General features: G+C 36.2%; 3 protein-coding genes across 5 annotated transcripts; 2 read left to right on the forward strand and 1 right to left on the reverse strand.

Moving 5' to 3' along the window:
• The first annotated feature begins 434 nt into the window (after positions 1-434).
• LOC106135536 (mucin-5AC) lies at positions 435-15,158 on the forward strand. 3 transcript variants are annotated; one of them, XM_060950206.1, is made up of 4 exons: positions 435-682; positions 2,241-5,642; positions 6,110-6,137; positions 15,148-15,158. In XM_060950206.1, exons 1-3 carry the CDS (start codon positions 583-585, stop codon positions 6,121-6,123), a joined length of 3,516 nt encoding a protein of 1,171 aa, XP_060806189.1. In that variant the 5' UTR covers positions 435-582; the 3' UTR covers positions 6,124-6,137; positions 15,148-15,158. The 3 variants fall into 3 exon arrangements, with proteins under 3 accessions (XP_060806189.1, XP_013191335.2, XP_013191336.2); XM_013335881.2 differs by lacking the exon at positions 15,148-15,158 and having other exon boundaries at positions 6,110-6,258; XM_013335882.2 differs by lacking the exons at positions 6,110-6,137; positions 15,148-15,158 and adding an exon at positions 5,855-6,061.
• On the forward strand, positions 11,672-12,885 carry LOC106135451 (E1A-binding protein p400). Its single transcript, XM_013335744.2, has 2 exons — positions 11,672-11,891; positions 12,051-12,885. Exons 1-2 carry the CDS (start codon positions 11,852-11,854, stop codon positions 12,581-12,583), a joined length of 573 nt encoding a protein of 190 aa, XP_013191198.2. The 5' UTR covers positions 11,672-11,851; the 3' UTR covers positions 12,584-12,885.
• Positions 12,884-20,992, reverse strand: LOC106135452 (uncharacterized). The gene is made up of 4 exons (XM_013335745.2): positions 20,917-20,992; positions 18,521-18,673; positions 15,928-16,045; positions 12,884-13,192 (listed from the first exon to the last, which is right to left on the reverse strand). The coding sequence occupies exons 1-4, from the start codon at positions 20,969-20,971 to the stop codon at positions 13,066-13,068; spliced, it is 453 nt and encodes a 150-aa protein (XP_013191199.2). The 5' UTR covers positions 20,972-20,992; the 3' UTR covers positions 12,884-13,065.
• Between the last annotated feature and the right edge of the window lie 2,487 nt (positions 20,993-23,479).

The following is a 23,479-nucleotide window of genomic DNA, read 5'->3' on the forward strand; positions in this document are numbered from 1 at the left end:
GTCGCGAGCAACAGCTAGTAGTAAATAAAATTATAAATATGTTATACGCATCGTTTTAGGGATAGAAAATCTTAACATTATTCGTCTAAAATTAGTGTAGGGACATAATTTCAATATTTGTAGTTAACATCAACAACTTACACACACAGTTTTGTTTACAAGTTTAATTTTTTTTGGGTTTTTCAATACAAATTGATTATAATTTTTCATATGGTACGAATATTCCGGCCTAACTTAGTATCTTACACGCATCGAATAAAACAATGATATAGCGCGTAGCGGATCTGAATCTCCATCGAGCGTGTTTCCCCAAGAACATAAGTAGGTACCTAATCTTTGGAGAATGCTTATAACGCGTAATAAATATTTCGGTGTACGTAGCACTGGCACTGCGGTAAGTACGTACTTACTACATTATGATAGGACGGGAAACAACGCGAGCTGCCTACGCTAATACAGCCTCTGATTCGCGGTAACTGCCAACCTGTTTTTTGTTGTATTACAGTGTATCTATTTGTGTATCGGTTTATAAAGGCAGCGTGTAGCTGAACCCCAACATTAGAATATAGGAGCTTCGTAGCGATGGAGCTGAAGTGTGTGGTAGTGTTTACATTTGCAAGCTTGCTGGCGGTGAAAGCCACCCCCCACGGGTATGGCGTTAAGGGAGGTGCTATGGCAAGAGGTAAGTCAAACATTTATCACTGACAGATGGAATATAACTTAAAGTAAGCATATGAGTTCTATGTGTCATTTTAAATGCAATCTTAATCTTTTCTCACAATCGATGATGAATCGACTGTCCCTTGAGTTCATCCGCCCATTTGTTAATCTGTTTGTAACTGTTTTCTACGAGTAATATGAAGACGATAAACAATAACAGTAAAGTTTCGATCAGCCAATTAGTATTTACTATTTTACTCCTATATGCGGGGGAGGAGAGATAATAATATATGTATATTCGTATTCTAGTATGTATTCATAAGAATATTTTACAATGCTCCCGCGTGTTTTTGTGTTTTTGTTTTCTACACTTTTAAATAAGCAGGTTGCCAATTCAGTAAGATCTTAACGTGGGTGTAAGTGGTTGTTTGTTTGTTTGTAATATCTTTATTGGACAGATATTTACACAGTTACAAGAAATAGTACATAGTTATAAAATAAATAAATCACTGGCAATGCGGACTTTTCCCATGAAGGGATCTCTTCCAGTGAACAGGCAAACAATACAGGAACTAGATAAATAAGTAAAAAAGCGGCAAATCACTGTGTTTTTAGCAACAATAGAATAAAATACTAACAGAAATAAAAATAATAGACATATACCTACCCACTAAATATATACGAGTACATAGGTATGTATAAAATATTAATGAATGAACGTACATAAACTAACATAATTTTGCTTGACGTTCGATCTAGTTGCTCAAATGGACAGGAACTTAAATACATTTTTTTTAACACGAGTATGTTGAGGGTCTGTGTCTTTTTAGTGTCTCAGGGGAAATAATTCCATAGTTTTGCAGTCTTTATGGAGAAAGATTTAGAGTAGAAATGGGAAGAGTGTAAAGGAACACGAAGAAGAAGTTTATTGTAGGATCTTAGACGATTTTTTCGCAAAGATACGAAGGGAAAGAAAGATTGAAAAGAACAAAAGAACATTAAACTGCAAAGAGAGAATATGGAGATTTCGGCGAGCTCTGATAGGCATCCAGTTCAGTTGATCACGAATTTTCGAAATATGATCGTTGGTTGTTTTGTTAAAACAGAGTTTATTTTGGATTTTTGAACAGAGATTATTTTTCAATTCAGATGCTTTACTTATTTAATTCATTAATCTTAAAATCAGATGATATCTTTATAGCGTAACAAAAGCATCTGATAAATTAATATGCGCTAATGACCTGCGGTGCTGTTTACGGACGCTGATAAAACAATATGTATTATTAGTGTTCATGAATAGCCCTCTTGCTGGGTGTGCTCGGATCCTTAATTGATAATGATGGGTATTCAATTGAATGTGTTATGAATTTAATACCATGTAAAAACATTCAAAACAGTTGGAGGTAACGTTCGAATTTTTTTTTCACGTTCCTACCCTAACCCCCGACTAGGTTAGTACTTTTAGGAATGTTCGGAAAAGAGATCATCGTTTAAGATAACCAACCCTAAATAAAGAATACTAAGATTTTTTTACTTTATTTATTTTATCCATTATTATTTTGATTTTCATTTCTTTACAGCCGAAGCAGGAGCTGCGGCAGGCACTTTTGGTGGCATTGGATTACCATTGAGTACACAAAGTGGACCTGGATTTTCAGGCAGCTTCTCAAAGTCTTCTTCATCCAGCTTCGCTTCATCCAGCGCAAGCTCGAGTTCCAGCTCTTTTAGCTTCAGTGGTTCGGGGGCTGGTGGATTTGGGTTAAACAACCTGGGTTTAACAGGGTTTGGAGGCTGCCTAGGTGGATGTCAAAGTGACCATAATAAAACAAATAATCCTCAAGGGTCAACAGGGTCCACCGGAGATGGTCTACAATCTGGCAATGTAGTAAAGTCTAGCGCTGCAGCTGGAGCTTTTGCAGGATCGTACATCGATTCTCAAGATAGTGTACATGGACCATGTACAAATGATGTTTGTCCAGGGAAAAAACCTCAATGTACAGGACTCAGTTGTAAAGATAATAAACAATGTACATCTGGTAAATGTGAATCAAAATCCGAACCATCTTCGCCTGAACATAAATGTGAATCGGGTCGTTGTAGTACAGGTTCTTCTATTGAAAATTCTCCTTACCCCTCTATTCCAGCATATGTCGATGCCAACGATAATAGGAACTGTGCTTCAGGTCAATGTGGATCACAAGTACCGTCCGTTTCCACAGCAAGTGGTATTAGTTCAAATGTAAAATGTTCAACTGGAAAATGTGAAGATGGATCTCCTACAACTCCTGAACGGGATTACGGACCAAACGATATTCCTGTTAGTATAACAAGTACGTCAACATTCTCACATGATTCTAATATTTTTTCTGAGGCTGCAAAAAAAAATACTATCACATCACAAGTATCCGAAGATACTTGTAAAGATGGGCGTTGTGATTCATCATCTCCAAACAATAAACCCGGGTATTCAAAATCAAATGTTTTTAATCAAAATGAAGCGCAAAATACAAAGCCTATTAATGGTGTGACTCCTAGTAAACCAGCAATTGACTTAACTGCTCCCAAAGAAGAAACTTGTATATACCCAAACTGCAAATCACCAAGTACACAATTAGAAGGGCCAAAGTCAACGACACCAAATCTGTCTTTAGAAAAAAGCCATTGCGCAGGAGCATATTGTGAAAATGTAGTATCACCAAAATATCCCACACAAATCAATTCGCAGCCACAGAATATCCCAGCTGGAATAGCGATACCATCATGTAATTCACCCAGTTGTTATTCAAACAAAGACTTACAAACAATAAAACACAACTATACTCAAAATCAATTTGACCAAAAGGGCAATAATAATATTTATCCAACGTCAAATTGTGCTTTAGGAAATTGTGGCAATCCTTCCAATTCAATTCCTGCGCTACCTAAAAATCCTGATTATTCTCAAACATTTTCCCCCAACACCCCCGAAAAGTGTACAACTGGAAACTGTGGTAGCCGCCCTTCTTATCAATCCGGATCTGATATAAATGTTCCTGGTGTACCACTTTTTCCAAGTAAGTCTTCGGGATTCAATTATTCACCTAACTGTGCTTCGGGAAACTGTGAAAGGTTTCCTTCAGCTTCTGGTTCGTTAAAACCTACAATTCCTAGTTATTCTCACAAGCCTTCGTCGAATGGAAATTGCCCTTACGGGAATTGTAATCCTTCCAATACCTTTACATCACAACCAGAAACACCTAATTCACAAGGACACGTGTCAAGTGCAGCCGGAAAATTGGATAGCCAAATTCCTACTCAACAGACCCTTACTTACAGTCCTACACCAACTCCACAATCATCAAACTGCGCTTTTGGTAATTGTGGAAATCATCCTTCTGATCAACTAACTACAAAACCATCAGTTCCTAGTTACTCTCCATCACCTTTTCTTACCGGAATTAGCCCTTGCCAATCAGGGTCATGTAACAGTTATCCTTCAAGTCACAATTTGGATTCTTCTTCTTATCCTAGACTTCCCAGTTATCCACAGAACATATTACCAAACAAGCCACTTAACTGTGCTTCTGGTAACTGTGCCAATTATCCATCTTCATATCCTCTTGCATCTAAATTTCCTAATCTTGCTGCAAGTAGCACACCTGATTGTATTTCAGGGACATGTGGAAATAATCCCACTTCCCATGATGGAAGTTTTGGTTCTCCTGGGTACCAGAAACCAGCACCCTTTAATGTACCTTCTTGTCCATCTGGAAACTGTGCTTTCTATACATCTACACCAACATCTAATGTTTTATCTTCTGGATCTCACGTACCCCCCAAAAATAATGACAACAATTTATTTAGTTCGACAGGACCATTATCCCAAGGAGGAAAACCCACTGTACCTAATAAAATTTCAGCCGGCTGCGCTTTCGGCAACTGTCCTAGTTATCCGACACAAACTATATTACATCAAGCACATCCCACATCTACAAATCCCTCAAATAATTTGCCCGATTATGTGGCTTTGGGAACAGCTGGAGGTAATATGAAACCTGAACCATTCGTTCCATCGTCCATTCCTTCAACACCAAGTCAACCTAGTAGTACCATAAGTCATACAGTATCTAATGCCAATGCAGCAGCTGGAGCTAATTCCCAATCTTCAATATTCAACGCCTATAAGCCAAATACTAACAAAGAACAATTATATACTGGTGGGTTTGGAGGGCCTCCAGGAATTCTCAAACCCTTTGAATATACTGCTCCTTCTCATCAACTAGCATCAAGTAGTAAAGACCAAGGATTATCTCAGTGTTCAAACGGAATCTGTGACACACAATCAGAAAGCAGTATTTTTGGTAATAAACATGATTTACCTTCTGGTATAACTTCGGGATCTTGTTCGTCAGGCAATTGTGAACCCAAACCTGACGTAATTAATAATGGGCAAGGTAATACCGCAAGTGGTACTTTTGCCGCAGCGGCTGCTGGTAGTGAAGCGATTGTTTATACAGGAGGTTTTGGTGGACCACCAGGAATACTAAAGCCGTATGATGGCGGAAAAATAAGTAATACCGCAGCAATAGCTGGTTCTAATCATCCAACAGCAGTCTCTTTAGGAACTTTTGATACACCCACTACCAGCGGTCATAAATTGAACAATGGCTACGGAACTCTATCTGGAGCCGTTGCTACGGCTAATTCCGGTACATTTGGTAGTGGAAACTATGGAGCCGGATATAACAAAGCTAGTGGTTGTGATGGTGGCTGTGAGTCTACTGGACATGGCTCTAATTTTGGAAACTTTGCTTTGGCTGGAGGTTTATCAAAGACTGGCCTCTTGGACAAGCTCCATAATGGAGTGAACGCGGCGGGGGCTGCGGCTCACAGTGTAGCCCGGGCTATAAGTGGTGCTGGGGCAAGCTCTTTTGCATTAGGAGGAAGCTTTGCCAGCAGTTCAGCTTCAGCCCACTCTGTTGCTGGATCCGCCACAAAGGGAGGTAGGTTAAATATCACATTTTATGAATGCATATGCATGCACGGGGGCGAAGTTTCGGGCTTAAGTGGCTTATAAGCCACTTAAGCCCGAAACTTCGCCCCCGTGGCAATTTACTGAAATAAAGTAGCCTATGTGGTAATATTTATGCTAGTAGATATTTACTACTATATAGTTACATATAGTATTGTAATGTAATTATTAAATTGGTTATAGATAATAATTAGAAATCAGCTATCTTGGAGCTTTATCAAAATACAATAACCGGCTGCATTATTATCATCCAATCGTGATTAGCTGAAATAAATAACTTACAAAGTTTAACGAACGAGACACTGAGCAATGTAGATTACGAACGAATTAAAATCTAGACATTTTTCCGGTAAATATATATTTTTCCTCACATAAATTTACCCATCGTTTAGGTATGTTGATGAAATACTTATCAAAAAAATTATTTATTTGTTTCAGGTTACGGGCGATAAATCTAACGAGTAAATATATTTTCGCTACGAGAAGACTTGATATTATGGTTAAGTAGAAAAATAAATTAATAACATTATTGTGATATCATTATCTTTAGATTAATAAACACTTAAAATAAATATTTCTCATTATAACTGGTTTTATTCAAAAATAGACTTAAATAAGGCTAATGTATTGAGGTAGGAGCGAGCAATCATCTGATAATGATAAGCATTGGTTTAATTAAACCGATGTTTACATTATTGAAAATTTAATTTTCTGCCAACTTTCATGCTTTGATCGGCTTATAAACACTTTTGTCTATATGATACATTGTTACTATTATATACGAGTATAAATTTTATAAACTACTCGCCCCGTCACGGTAGAGTAAAAACGTGATACCAACTAGGCATAAAGTGACAAAGAACATCACGTGTTATTTCTAAATACCTTTAACCTATTATCCTTTTAAAGAATATAAAAGAACGATCAAAGAATTATAATGATTTAATGGAGTTCATTTAACTTTATAATCTCATACAAGTTGCGGTTACTCTTATTACGTGCGTCCTTCTAAGGACAGATGATCATCTCATTGCGAATAAATCCCATTAGTCGTATTCATATTCTGCTGATACAATCGTCGCCCCCAGCCATTGTCTCACGACTAGGTGGTATACACTACAGATGATCACGCATGTAGGTACTGGAAATTATTTATGAACAAGTCACATCTAAGCAAATTCAAATATTTGTACCTGCGACTCTTTAATAATTATACAGTTCTCTGATTAAACAATTTATTGACTGTACTGTGGGTTTTGGTGTAAAAAAATTACTTCATTAATTCAGTCCACTAATCATTCTTCACGTAGATAATCATATTAAAAAACCAATTTTCACAAATATGAAAACATAAACATTCAAAAAGCAATAATGTGATATTTAGAATTCATAGTGAAAATGTTTCGCATGCATAAGAGTTTAGTCGTTAAATAAGTGATGTCATTGCTGTGTCCGGGAAACATTGAATTGAGACAAATTTTAATATAATTTACCTTGTGAATATTAAATTGAGCCTTTGTTTATAGAATGGAGTTGTAACAGTTGACGGTCAAATCTACTTTAGCTTGTGGGAATATCACATTGAATCAATGAGTCATGAAAACAAAAACGGAACTATAAAATGCATAATTCTTTATTCTTATTTATTCTAAACGTACAATACCGACTTAAATTTATTTTATGTTAAAGCGACCGTAAGAACTGTAAGTAATTTGTTCAGCATGCATTCTTGTCACGGCCCTTGAATCCTGGGACTTCGCCACTGGTCAGAAATGTACCGGCCACCGGTTGAAACCAAAAATACGGGATTTCAGTGCCTATTCAAACTATTCGCGAATAATTACTAAAGACCGGCCAACATAACGAAAGGAGTTCGTTAGAAGGGCTGACTAACAAAGTCTATCCTCACCCACTCGTATTATTCACGAAGGCTTGTCAGGGTCATTTCATATCTTGAACTAAATCTATGTATACACTGCGCTATTATCTAAAGTACACATAGTTTTTTTTTCTGGAACTCTTTTATCATCGACTGTGTAATCTTACACAAATCATGTAAATTAATTTAAAAACCATTAAGTATACAGATTGTTTTACTTTTTGCGCGTCCAAAGTTTATTTTTTGTTCCATACATTTAAGTGTAATTACACACCAAATGATAAAAATAATACATAAATCTTTTGATTGCATATCTAATTGATAATTCCGTCTGTGTATTTTGGTAAAGGTGTGCAAAAATTACGTAGTAGTACAGTAGTATGCTGGTAAATTTGAAAGACAAACACTTTAACATTTGGCTAACCTTATACTTATCTTATGCGCCAAATACTTTTACCGTTTTTCTTTCTTTTCTCTTCGAACATAATCACAAATTACTGAATACACTTTGAACCCTAAACAAATATCTGAAAACTAAATAGGTACAGGAATATATCCAGCTTTTTGATATTGGCGTAAGGAATCTACGCCGGAGCACAGATTTATTATCATTCAAACATATACCTGCATAGCGAGAAGAAGTGGTAAAAGTGGCTATAAGGGTTGAATCATTTAATAAATGTACCTATGACAATGAAACGTTAAAATTTTTACTTATCACTGTATATGATACCGCATGTGACTTGATCGGATTATAATACTATAGTTATACCATGTCGTCGTGACCGATGGACCACATGATGATCACATTTATATTGTCAATATTAAAATTAACTTCTATATTTCCTGTCGCCTACAGCCATTTACCTAGTACATATTAAATAATTATGTGAATAGTCATTCTTTTTATGGGTTGTTTTTGACATGTTTTATTGTCCTCAGTATGCGAAAAGTTCATGTTGTTAAGAAATATTGTAAATACCAAATCTTGTATATCTTATCTTCTGTATGTTATAATAAGGCAAAGGTGACTGACATATCTATCTACGCGCAGTCGAAACCAAACAACGGCTTTTGTAAAAGTTTGACAACAGCAGTGATACCGTCATCATTGGTTTAGGAGATATTTTTGAAGTTTCTACGGGAGTAAATTCTATTTCACATAAACTCGTAAATAGAAAATGTTACTAGTACAGCATAATACCGATATTAAAAAGAAGTGAAAGAGGAAGTAACCTGATGGCAGAATTTTATCATATAACATTTGTATTGTAATACTAGAGGCCGCCCGCGACTTCGTCCGCATGGAAACCCTATCAATCCCGCGGGAACTCTGGGATAAAAAGTAGCCTATGTGTTATTCTGGGTCTTCAGCTACCTACATACCAAATTTCATGGTAATCGGTTCAGTAGTTTTTGCGTGAAAGAGTAACAAACATCCATACAAACTTTCGCCTTTATAATAGTAGTAGGATTCTTCGTCCATACGAACAATCTATTTTTGGTTTACATAGAAGAAAATAAATATTATGATAACCTCGTACTGAATAATAGTCTGCGATGCAACCAACTGCAATTTGGGTGCTCGTAAATACGAAATGCGTAACCAATAAGTACTGCGAATGCTAATCTAGAATTTGTCGTGGACACACATACTAATGCCAAAACACATTCACTTATTCCTGGAAATTGAATAGACCCAGTATCTAGGTTCTAAATACTTATAGTTTTATGAGATTATGCCTTGTAATACAATGCTTTATGCGATAACTGAATTGACATAAATTTATGAATGGTTAGCAGTTTGATTCAACTTGTTCTAGCTCTGTAATACTAAAATCTATTATTTACACTGAGTTATTTAGAGACTAGCTGTAGCCTGAGGCTTCGCCCTGTGGAAAATACAATTATTCAGACCTGTAATAGAATTAAAAATAATTCTATAGTATCCTTTTCCCGTGCCGATTTTATATAACCATTAAATTGCTACGACATGAAACTGACAATACTAACATACCTACATAGTAAGTATCGCGATTGTCTAGAAGACAGTAGACGCATCCTATCACAGGGTTGTAATTGAATACTTACGTTTATCTAAACCGCATCCAATTATGTTTAATAGTCTTTAAGCAGTGGTTGAAGTAAATTTTCAACTGACCATACCTTTCTTTTTCTTAACCGATTTTGACGAAACAAAGTTTTGACAAGACTCCTAGTTATGTGTAATACACTTGTGAAAACCACGTTCAAACCGATGATAAGTTTCGAAGTTATAACTTACCAGAAAGACAGACAAAAATTCCAAACAAATACTGTCTTATTATATACATTGATTTTCACACATGTTCTGAATTAATACCGAACGAACCTTCTAGTTAACTGAACCAGAAGATAATTATATAGAAAGTTAAATCGGAAATCGTTTCACAGACTATTTATATATTTGGCAATATTACTAAAACATTGTTATTTATGTTCGTGTTGGCAAAATGCAATACAGAATTTGATATGCCGAGACATAATAAATAATTAAAATAAATCACCATACCAATGCAATTTGTCACCAAACAACAGACCACAGGCGTTGCGATCGCCACTTGACCTGCGATGGCCAGTGACCACTTTCCCTAATGCTAATCATAAACTTTAAGCTGGTTAGATATACAGATAAGATTAGATGTAGATCTAAAGATTTACAGAAGTGATTCCTTAAAAAATTAAAAACTCTTAGCGACTATTTTCAACCTGCTTTTGATTTTGTTGCTTTTAAATAAAATTGTTAAGGTGAAAATTTTTCCAAAAATTGAAAAAAAAATCATTGTTTCTATCTTATTGAAGTGATAAATTATTTTATTTTCTTATCTATACCGTACGAAGTCTACGCCAAACGGCGTAAGCTCGCATCGTATTAAGCAATGTTTCGCAAAACGCTTCTGCGGACCACAATACCGTGACAAGCGGCGAAGACAAATACTTGTTATCTTATGAATAATGCCGATTATGTTGAGTAAACACGCACGTACGCGTATTAGTGCATTTTTCACAAAAGTTCATCATTTACAGCGTGTTTAGGTTTATTTGTGTTGAAGTTTTGAAGATTTTTGGAGTTTACGCCTTAAATTCAGCATTCCTATTTCCTTTAAGTATTTCATGGTTCTAAAACGTTCTTATATCAACTCAACATTATCATGATATTTTTCTTTAGTGTACATACAAACATACATAAAATCACGCCTCTTTCCCGGAGGGGTAGGCAGAGACTACCTCCTTCCACTTGCCACGATCTCTGCATATTTCCTTCGCTTCATCCACATTCATAACTCTCTTCATGCAAGCTCGGCGGTTAAGTGTACACCCGTGTGGTATTCAGAAAATAATGCCTATCCTCAAACTGCTCTGATTTATTTAACAAGTTAAGAGGGTGCGCCTTAGACCATGGTCCTAGGTCAAGTAATTTTTTTTTTACACGAAGGGATCAAACGTCTAATCTCCTCAACCCTTACTGAGAAGTGTCACGAATTTGCATCATGCAACTAACTTTAGACAAAATAATACGGGTACAACGAAGAACTCGTTACATTCTTAACAATGTAAGTTAAGAATTTCCGTAAAAGCGCTTTTCAGATAGGGTGCTTCTTTTCAAGATTTACCTTTCAATCCAACCGGTAAGAAATTACTAACAACCTTCTGTTTATTTTAATGAAAACAATGAAGTTGCCGGCATAATTCGCGCAAGAACTATTTTTATACCAAGTTTAATTCAGAAACTTTTGAATTACATAATACATCGGAATGAAAAACGTACGTGCGTTTTAAAAAACCTTTGTGTAATCGAAATAAAGATTGGGCCACGATAACAGTGCAGATGGACTTTTTATTTAATTCGTGAAAAACGATCATATTAAAAACTTCACCTTTGATTTCGCCCATCAATCTTCACGAATAATGGTGAAACCCAGTCAATTTCACCCAATACGGGATTGCATCGGCACTCCTTGTTGAACACGCTGGTGGCATGCCGCGATTGCGTAGTGCACATGTCGTCCTGACCGCCGCGTGCGCATGGAGCACCCTGTGTGACGACGCAGGCGGCGGCGGCGCACGAGTCACCTAGTTGTCGCGCCTATTGTCCACACCGTCCGGTGCTGGGTGAGCCCCTACCTCGTCATTACCTCACACTTCCAATATTGGGTTACGAGAATTTTATTTCAAGGTCGTCTTTTCGGAGCAAATAGAAGCGGTATAAATGCAAAGACGAGTAACAATGGCACGCAGTTGAGGTTCAGTAGCTCGTGAAAATGAATGCATACGTTATTTTATTTTTGTGCAGTGTTGTGGGTACGTGAAATGTGGATCGATATTGCATAATATTTAGGATTAAAAGTTTTTTTTTGTAAATAACGACGAAGAATAAAATGAGTTCATTGACCAAAGATTATAGGTAGGTACTTTGGTTACATTATACGAAATGTTAAAATTTTACGCTTTTGTTTTTAGGTAGTACCGTTGGGTATTATGCACCGAGAGAAGTCCCATACAACACGGGACCAAACGACCCCTACTCCGTTGCCGTTGACCCGAACTTTCTTCAGCAGCCATCACAACGCTTATTCTGGGGAAATGGACAAGGATCTAACCAAGTTGGCGGCACGGGCTGGTGGGCGACACTGACGAACAAGTTTCCATTCCTTGGCAACATGTTTGGACGGATGGAGCTCCCTTCTCAATATGGGGTGCCGAATCAGTATGAATTAGCAACACAATACGGCCCGCCTCCTAATGTGCAACCGCAATTCTATCAAGCGCCTCCTGTGTACCAGCAATATCCTCAACAATTCGCCCAGAGATCTGTTCCCTTCGGTCGCGATGTTGGTCTGACTGACGATGCTGTGATCATCACGCCCCCGCAGGTGCCGATCAACGCGCAGCCAATACCAGCGCCGATACCTGCGCCCGCGCCGGCGCCCGAGCCCGCGCCTGGATACCAGTACAATAAACCTCAATACAGATTGGACCTACCTCATAAGTAATCCAGAAAGTAATTAGTATTAACTTTTGTCTTACGATTCCTGGTACATCATCAAACAGTACCCAACCCTACCCATTGATATAATGTACTTTTTATAATGGAGGGTTCCCGAATTTTCCAATCTCGAGAATGTTCTCTTCTCAAACGGGTATTAAATAATTAACATTATTTATTTTTGTAATCTTAATATTCACAAAGAGGCTCTCTTAATTAAAGCGCAAAAGGCAATAAGTATTTATAAAGTCTTATTTTATGCACGAAATTGTTATTAGAGAAACAAAATAAAACAAATATACCTATTAACATTTTTTGTTTTTATTTAAACACTCATCCATCCGCATAAATAAATAAATACATTTATTGTTAGTTTACGTTTTGTATCTAGTATTTGAAACTGAAATCACAATACCGTCATGGTGGTCATTAAAATAAAATAACCGCAGTGCGGTCTTATTCCAAAGAGCCAAGAATATTTATCAACATTTAGTTCCCTACGGAGGTGTACTGATCATAATATCCCTTGCCCGAAGAGTCCACGCCTACTGATGAGCTGGATAGCACGGAGCGAGCCCCAGTGACAGGCCCAGATTGACGTCGCGACTGTCCCGCACTGCAAATAAAAAACATAGTAAACTATACTAAATTGGCGGCAATCGGGACGCACGTCTTTATTTTTTAAAATGTAATTGATGACCAATCTAATAAAATGTTTTTTATTGTTTTATCCGGATCACAAACAATACCCTGACTTTAATATAATAGTTACAATTTATTTTTAGCTGTGTGATTTTCTGCACTTAAAAATAGGACCACTTAATGATTCAAGGATATCATAAAAGTAGACTAAAGACGTAGAAGATCTAATCTAAGGTACGTGCCCCTGTAAAAGTTGCAGAGGTCAGACGGAAGTCACCTCGTGTACAAACTCTTCCAGGATCATGTCCAAAAGGTAAACCCCGTTCTCATCTCCAGAGAGATGAGGATATACGCGAGACTGAGCCACGACGAAGAAGCAACAATTTCATTAGAGTTGAAATTTGGTGACAACACTGGAAATCGTCGCACCTCAGACTATTGCATTTGCCTTATTTTAAACGCCTGTAAATTATCATAATGCCTTACCATCATCATTGCTCTAAGGACTAAACAGGAGTTATGATGACTAATAGTTACAGGGAGTCATAGCCAACAGTCACGAGAAGATTGAAAGGCCACGTTCAGCTGCATGGCATAATAATGGAATTACTACAAGATTTAAATAGCGTCATTTAGCTAGCCCATCGCCTAAAAAAATCGCAAAAAAAGCGGTTGCTAGTGAATCTAAATTTAATCAAAGGAAAGACTGATAAACTTGTTGTTAGTTTTTCCCTTAATAAACTTTTACAATTTGCACGGAACGAGAAGCAGCTAGTTTTGTTCTCGCTACCAGACCATCTTATGAAAACTATAATAGTTACTTTAATTATAAATCTTAATACTCTCAAAAATTTAACACGACCATATTTTTAATAATGTTTCATAAATCTACGTTATTTTATGTCCGTTTCCGTTTAATCAAAAAAAGAGGAAAATTCGAGCATAGATAATACTATCAGATAAGTGAATAAAACAAATCAATTTTAGTAGTGGTCATATACGTATGATTGGTATCAACTCCCGGGACACAGGCTCAGAGCCCCATGTAAACACCTGTAATTCCGTCAACTTACTCATTAGAAAATCATGAAATTGAAAAGCTGATCATTAAATAATGATTGAATCAATAAACGCGGATTCGCATTTATAAAACTATCCGTCTTAAAAATGCGGATGAAATGGAAAAAAACATTAACAACTTCTCACCTGTCTTCAATAAATATAAAATATAATAAGTACGGGTTAAATCACAAAAAATGGATCGTAACAATGAATTGAATTTATTAAAATGTTATCACAATAAATATAGGTCTTCCGGCAGTTGCACGGCGGGGCACGAGCGGCAGGTCGCGGGTCGCGCGGGTGCAACTGATGGAAAATGCAGGATGGATGGATGAGCCAACACCGTGTTAGTCTATGTTACCCGTCGCGCCGTCTAGTGCCTGGGTACAAAAAATATTAAGTTAGTTACTATAAATGACTGGAAAATATAAAGTTAATTACTTAATGGAATGCTAAGATGGTTTGGTCATGTGGAGAGGATGAATGAAGCCAAGTTGACTTAGCAAAAAGAGTATGATTATATTATATTCTTATACTTTGCACGCGGGCGGAGCTGCGAGCGATAAACTAGTCGTTAAAAAAAATTCTATTGCCATGTCTGACGGGTAGTAGTACTCTGAAAATTACATCAGTGTAGCGAGAGCGATAATTCGGGCTAGACAACCACAAACAAAAGATCTTCCGCCAGGCTAGGTCCTATGTCTGGGGAACCGCGACTCCAACGAAGTTCTATCGGAGGTTGTGTAAATGCTCCAATCCGTGGAATCTTACGCTAATTAAACTCTTCTCTGTTATTGGCCGATAGCATCGCCCGCTTTGGTTGTTGTGACTTGCGGCATAGAGATATCGCTACAGCAGTTATTTGATTTTATTTTCACAAACAACAGTTTGAAGATAGGTACCCTTACTAACGGTACCCTTACTTTCTGCCGAAACGCGCATTAAATCGGTTCAGAAGTCGGTTAAAAATGTAATCGAATTAAGCTTTATTAAGCCTATGCTTTATTATGTCCTATTGGACATGACTCTAGGATAAATTAAATAAAAAGAATAAATAGAAATTAAGCTGAACGTGGCCTATCAGTCTCTTCGAGACTGTTGGCTCTGTGTAGCCCGTAAGGGATATAGACGTGAATATATTTATGTATGTAGTAAGTACAAAATACATGAGTCGATATTTTATCTACTTATCGAATATTTCGTAGTAATAAGCTGCATATAAAAGACATCAACGTCACCCCAGATTTTCTCGTGACAATATTTTTTTGGAGAAAAAAAATGTTATAATTTTGTTTACAAAGTCGCTTTTGCTGCTACTTCGTCTGCCTTAAATCTCTATTAATTTTAACTTACTATGTTATTCATATTTATATAACTGCATAGTTTCATGAAGAACCATTGAGTAATTTTTGCGTGAAAGAGTCACAAAATCACACACACACACATCCTTACAAACTTTCGCATTTACGAGTATAATATATATAGGACGGAAGTGGGATTTTCCAGCTGAAATTTTTAAACAATGATGTGGTATTCTTATTGTTCTCAATTTAATAGCGACAAAATGTTACAATCTGCTCAAACGCGGTTACCTTTGCCTAGTAAAGTTATTAGAAAAATTAGTAAAAAAAAATTTTACGGCCTTACTTCAAAGCAGCAGGTTTGCTAGCACCGTAGTAGCCGGACGGCACGCCATTTCCGCCCCATCCTTGACTTCTGGCGTTGGCATTGGCATTGGCATTCGCGTTAGCATTCGCTCCTCCCCCTGGAATTCAGAAAAAAAATACATAAATAAATTATACAAATAATAAATAATGGGTAAAAAAGTAAATTACTCATGGTACCCTTTAATAAATAATTAAAGGTAAAATAAATAACAAATAGATAAAATAGGTAAAATAAATATAAAACAGAAACTAGATGCCCTTGACGCTGATGAAACATGGGAAAGAAAATTTGAAGCATGTATGTTTTATATTATTGTTAACATAGATATTGCTCATTTGGTCGACATTGGGCAGATTGTATTTTGGACATCATAGTCTTGTTTATACAGAATCAACATAAGACGGATTCAATAATGGACTGATTCTTAATTGACAGATTTTCAAAATAGTGAGATAATTTCAGGAGATATTTATCTATATACAATACCAGCGAAATGAAAACAACTCCTCAATCAATTCACCTCTTTTTACGACAAAACTGGAGGTATATTTTCGCCTAAATATTTTTGTTAGTGAACAGCCATTAATCTAAAAGGAGAGCAGCGTACGGTATTTGCAGCTCATTTCGATAAGTCATAATACTTGAAGATGTTTGAGAAAGTAAGTTCAATTAGTCCAATCGTTTTTTATGGCCGTAGTTCAGATGGCCTGCTAAGTGAGTGTATTAGTACCGTTAGATGAACGGAGCGCACTGGTTTACCTCACCTGTCTTGTGTAAGTACTTACCTACATTCTATATAAAATAATGATAAATTACGTAACCTTTTTTAAATTTTTCTAATGTAAATGTTATATATTATTTGATTCTCTTGACATTTAAATACAAATATACTATAATTTTTTGTCTTAAATTTGAAAAACTTATTAAATTTCAACGAATACAATTATAATAGTACAAAAAATAACAAACTTACACACAATAAACCTAGCCTCAGTAATTTGAAAACTGCTTTTGTTGCTGACCGTACTCCATGAACGGTTCAACTTCTTGGTATTTGTGTGAAATGTATGCACAATGCGCATGCACTCGATCATGTAGTTGGCAAGATAATGTAGTGCATACAAAATGTTGCCCCTTTTTCGCTGCTCTGAATAACACTTTTATGATAAAAAGGAACTCTAGTAATCATTGAGATAGGGAGGGATTTTGAAAAACTTTAAGCTTACATGAGTAGGTGTAAGGAGAGGTCATAATTCAACATAAAATTCGTCAGCATTGATAATTGTTGGTTAAGTTTTTAAAAAATCGTGATCACGATTCTTCAAGGACTGTTAGTAAAACAAAATTTTAGAATTAATAAAAAAAATCATTGAGTATTTAACTTTTTATCAATTAAAAGTATAAAAAATGAACTTTTAGTAACTTAAAGACTTGCTATGAACTTGAGTTTTTATTTTATATTTTGTGACTGACAAATTAGCATTTGGACTCATTCTCAAAGCTCGGAGTAGCTGTTGTTTTAATAGCACTTTGCCAGCGGAGTAGAAGTGGCCTCTACTCGTATTTGTGAATAATGTAAAAAAAATATTGCGCGTATTATTATATTCAACCTAAGGTCGGAGATGTTTAAATCGTAATTTTATTTTAAAACAATTCTTAAGACAAGTTTTTGCAAGCTTCGTTAACTTTTTTCCAGTAAAAAAGCCAATATGATCCTACAAATAAGTTAAATATTTTTTCTAAGTATGATTTCTTTTTCCATGGAATCATTTCAGTACTTGAACAAGGGCCGTAGTTATTATTCACTCTTAAGTAAGACCACTAAACTAAATTTTCTATGGCTCTTTGGTAACACAAAAGCCATAATGTATTTACATACATTGTGAGTTTAAATTTATAAGAGGTTAAGTACTGTACAAATAACGAGTTGCTCCTAACTTCTGTATGAATCTGTTCTATATGAATAGAATAATTTGAAAGAAGAAACTAAATTATGTTACTACTTAATACATACATACATACATATGATCACGTCTATATCCCTTGCGGGGTAGACAGAGCCAACAGTCTTGAAAAGACTGAATGGCCACGTTCAGCTATTTGGCTTAATGATAGAACCGAGATTCAAATAGTGACAGGTTGCTAGCCCATCGCCTAAAAGAGGAATCCTAAGTTTATAAGCCTATCCCTTAGTCGCCTTTTACGACATCCATGGGAAAGAGATGGAGTGGTCCTATTCTTTTTTGTAATAGTGCCGGGAACCACACGGCACAACTTAATAAAGAGTAGCTTTAATAAATAGATAGTACCTATTAATAAAATAGTTATAACAGGTAATGAATCAAACAAACAAAAGATGTTTATAACCTACCAAACCCAAAACCTCTAGATAATTATTACTTATGTTATTTTAGACCACTATATTTCGTGATCTCGTGAAATCTGAATTTTATTTGTATTTTTCGTATGTATTGTATATATACCTCCAGGAAAACAGTTTATTTATGGGAAATTGACCCACGAGAGCGAAACTCCTCCCAAATGCTAGTACATATGTTATTAAGAGACTTACATGCTTCAGCGTTGGCATTTGCGTTAGCGTTAGCTCCGGCAGAGTAGGGGTAGGGCTGCAGAGAGCGGCGCAGACGTCGCAGCGGCACCGGCGCTGACTCGTGGCCTTCCGCGTCGATTATGTAGTACGAACGAGGCACGTAAAACTGGCCCTCTGAAAAGTTCACAGCATAGATTCAGCCCTCTTGGCGATTATCTCGTTGACATTCTCACCTCTCAGGAGCGACGCCCGTCTGATCTTCGCAACCACTTTAGGGTAATCTAAGCCATATTGGATCATAGAAAAGTAGCACTAGATAATGTGCATATTGAAATGGAAAAGATGAAGTGGTCCTATTCTAAAGTGATTTTTCCTTTTATTAACTTAAAAACCTTTTGAATTTAATATTACGAAGAAATAGATAAATTTAAACATTTTATTTTACGTAGATAAAGTGTTGTCTGAAGCAACTTCCAAATTCACGATTGATAATTTGATGACACATGGTTTGATCTTTTACCCATTAGAAATATGATCATTGCACTTCCACGAGATTGTCAGAATCAGAATTTTCTCAGACTGACAACCCTATTTACGATGCTTACAATGCAATAAGCATTTGTCGAATAACGGAGCTTTGTGTTGTGTCCATTATGTAAGTTCTTACAAGTAACATACATACATATTATCACGTCTTAATCCCTTGCAGGGTAAACAGAGCCAACTGTCTTGAAAAGGCTGAAAGGCCACAGACAGCTGTATGTTTTCTTAGTGGAATTCAGATTCAAATAGTGGCATGTTGCAAGCCCATCGCTTAAAAGGAGAATCTCAAGTTTATTAGCCTATCCCTAAGTCGTCAATTACGACATCCATGGGAAAGAGTAAGGAGTGGTCCTATTCTTTATTGCTGGGAACCACAAGGCAAAAGCTTACAAGTACACTGTAACATTTTGTGTTTCTATTGAGAAATTAAACATTAAATGTCCTGAACCCACTTGTTTCTTTCCTGATCCACGTATGGATTTCAAAAATTTTTTTTAAATGCATCCCACATTAATTTATCCTCTCAACTGGCTAACCGTCTACACCAAAAACTTAGAAAAATAATCGCTAATCATAAATAACATAAGATAATCACAACGTATAGGTACATCTGTCTAAAAAGATACGTTACTTCTATGTGATTATAATAGGTTATAAAATATCATAGGTATAAATGACACTATATGTTGTTACAGAGCATCTCAGTGTAATATCTATACTAATATTATAAAGCTGAAGAGTTTGTTTATTTGTTTTTTTGAACGCGCTAATCTCAGGAACTGCTGGTTCCAATTGAAAAATTCTTTGTGTTTAAATGACCATTTATCGAGGAAGGCTTTAGGCTATATAACATCACGCTGCAACTATTAGGAGCGAAGAAATAATGGAAAATGTGAAAAAAAAATGGGGAAAATGATTCATTCTTGAGGGCTTCAATGATGCCCAAAATAACACACCTCACAGCTAGTGTATTATAACGAATTACAAAGAACCTACATCCTGTTTCGGCCTCGTCAATTACACGATTTCGATGTTTAATTAATGCTATGATCTCATCCAAACTAAGTTGTTCGTATAAGATAAACCTACCTAAAAAGAAAAGAAATTACTTATAAATACATATATTTTAAACCGAGTCTGGTCACACATCTGTTAAAATAGCTTCACTATTTACAACCACTTATGTAGTACACATATGGCAAAATGAACCAGCAAAAATTTGGTGGGATACCTACAGTAAAGTACATCTCCACATTATCTAGTAGATCTTATTTTAAATTCCAAAATTATTTAAATTTTGCATTTTTTTAATGCTTTATTTATTATGTTACTAGCTTTTTATGTACGTTTAATTCAGTGAGGTCGAGGTTGAGATCATCAAATCACGACATCAAACACGAGCTTTTGTGCTGTGGCCTTAGGCAGTCATGATTACTGCGATTTTTACCTTTTCAATAGGTATACCGATTATTCAATATTTCTATTAATGGAAATGATTCATACTCCAGAGAAGCACTTATCTCCATAGTTAGTTTCATCCATAAGTGCTTCTGAGTATTAATCATTTATTAAATTTTATTATTTAGGTTTATTTATTTGTTACATGTTTCAATCTTAGTATAATTTAAGTATACATAGGTATGTATATTTAGGCTTCATTAACGTAAACAGAATATTATAAAAACAAAAAATTTGACAAATGAAAATACTCATAGAGAAATGTTGAATCACATAAAGTCTGAATGGTTAAAACAAAACTCAAAAAATTTTACAAATTGAAATCATTTTGAGACTGCTCGGATGAGCTCCTAAAAGGAAAACAAGAGGTGTACCTTAATCGGTACCGATGGCGGCAAAAACTGAGGGGCACTAACCTGCCAGTGCCATGGCCACGACGGCCGCCAGGACTAAGAATGTACAGCTCTGCATGTCGACGAACCTTCTCAGACGCCGGTGTGGAACTAACCCAGGTTGCCCCGCAAGCTGCTATTTATGCAGCTTCGAGTATAAAGCCTCTCCGAAGTCCGCGCGCACCACGATGCACGCCGTAACGGTTTTTGGGAAGTACAACAAAAAGTTTTCATCAATTTCTTAAATTGAATGTAGGTACTGCATACTAACAAACTCTAATCAGGTTTTGAAAAGTTACAAAAAATTGACAAGCAAGCACTTACATTTATTTATTGAAATCGCGGACAGCTAAGGAGAGATATCCGTATAGTCATAATATATAGGCCTTATTTAATTGATTCAAATACTTTTGTGGTGTTAACCTATAAGTCTTCCAAAAGTTTTAAGACAATGCAGTCAATCTGCATTGTATTTATTTGCATCGAATGGTCTTTGAATGTATCTAGGTTTTTGTAGTTTGAAAGAAAATTTCCTCACAATAAACAGCGTTCAAAATTATTCAAATCAGGGCTGTCTTTTTTTTGTAACTGTGTACCTACATGTACCTATTCTCATGATTTCTTCAAAATGATTCATTAAAAAAGGTAAAAAATACTTATTATCTATATTGAAAATCCACTGTGCATAGGGTTTTAGTTCCAAACAATAGAAAATGACGAGTATAGTATTTCAGTACTTGGGTATCTTATACATAACATAAATACTGAAGACTTATTTATCTTAAATTATCAGTTAAGTATCTAATGACGAATACTTGTTAGGTACATTTATCATTGACCTATTATAAATATGGATACATTTTCAAGTTGCAGTATTTAGAAGATTTTTTTATTGACAACTTTTTTATCATTACTGGGTGGACAGAGCTAACAGTCCCGAAAAGACCAAAACGCCACCTTGAGCTCAATGGGTTACTCAATGATGGAATTGAGATTCGGATATATACAGGTCACCAGCCCATCACATAAAGAAGAATTCCAAGTATTTCCAATTACAATCTGTACGGAAAGAGAAGAAGCTTACGAACCCACTATGTTTTCTACTCTACCAGACAAGTGGAAGCTCGCGCTTGATGAATGTGCACGCACATTCTCTTAGACGCTTTTTACGTCATCTATGAGAAAGAGATGGAATTATCCTGTTTTACATACATACATATGGTCACGTCTATATCCCATGCGGGGTAGATGTTCCATGTCCTGTTTTAAAGTGTCGGAAATCTAAGGCACCTTTATTATACAAGCACAGATATAAAATTTTTATTTCATGTCAAGGCAGGACCTTTAAATATTAAATGCTAGTTATTTATCTTCTTTTAACTGACATGTAACAACATATATTTGAAGTGTCCATAACAATGAACAATAATAATTAATTTTAAGTACCTACATATTTAGGTAGGTATTATAAATATCCGGAAAATCTATTATATGTTTACCTATTCTAATCAAAATTTATGGTAAATAGTTTTACTTGTAATTGGATCTTTGAGTATGTATGTACACTTCCTCCGTTAGTACCGCCCGGTTACATCCTTTCCTCTTGAGAGAGGAGCCCGGGTTGCGGCTTTGACCATGAAGCGTCGCCTGTCTGACCTGTGCAAACTTTGCTGGAGAAACCGAACCTTTTGGGTCATTGTTATGCATGCAATTGCCTAAGGTTAACGCACGATGTTTTCCCTCACTGTAAGAGCATCGGTTAGCACGCAGACTAATGTACAAAACTCCGAAAATAATCCTTATGAACACTTAATGAACATGTGTCTCCCTGTGTAGGTAAGATTTAGCGGTTCGAAGGCTGACGATGACGAACCGAACCTGCACTTCCACCATAAGCTAAGCCATCCACAACTTCTGATGTTCCAATTCATAGAGGCTCATTGAATTTCAGTTTTTTATAATTTTAGTGATCATTACATGATCATCCTCATAGAAGTCCCGAAGGACCCCGAGGAGCGCCGTTAACCACAATCTTGAAGTGAGAAAGTCAGTTTTCACATGAAACTACACCCGTCCTACCTCCGCAATGTTGCAGATAAACGAAACACTTATAAAAGTAGCTGACTGTGACTTCGCTTGCGTGGATGAACGATTTTTGTCAAGGCGTCATTTCAAATACTAACAGATCGCCCGTTGCTTATATAAAAGAATCAAAGTTAATTTTTACAAAGGTGCCCTTGGAGTGCCAGTGAAGTCTTTTATGCATCACCTAGAAGATTTATATATGTACCTTCTGTTTTTCTCCGATTCGGCCTGATTGAAAGATTCGGGCGACCATACGGCGATGCAATACACATTACGCCGACGTAACATGTATTGTCACGTCACAGTCATGCCCTCTAGAATAGGGAGCTAGTCAGATCAGAACTAAAGTTCGTTTTAACCAACAGCCCCCCCGTAAGGATCCCTTAATTTAAGGAAGACCATTTAAACCACCACCTGAGAGATTTTGTAGATTCAAGAAAAGATGCACTGTTCTAGATAGTTAAACGCGAGTAGCGTATCAATATATGTACCTCCCATGATG

Source organism: Amyelois transitella, chromosome 3 (assembly GCF_032362555.1).
Source record: "Amyelois transitella isolate CPQ chromosome 3, ilAmyTran1.1, whole genome shotgun sequence".
Classification (NCBI taxonomy): Eukaryota; Metazoa; Arthropoda; class Insecta; order Lepidoptera; family Pyralidae; genus Amyelois; species Amyelois transitella.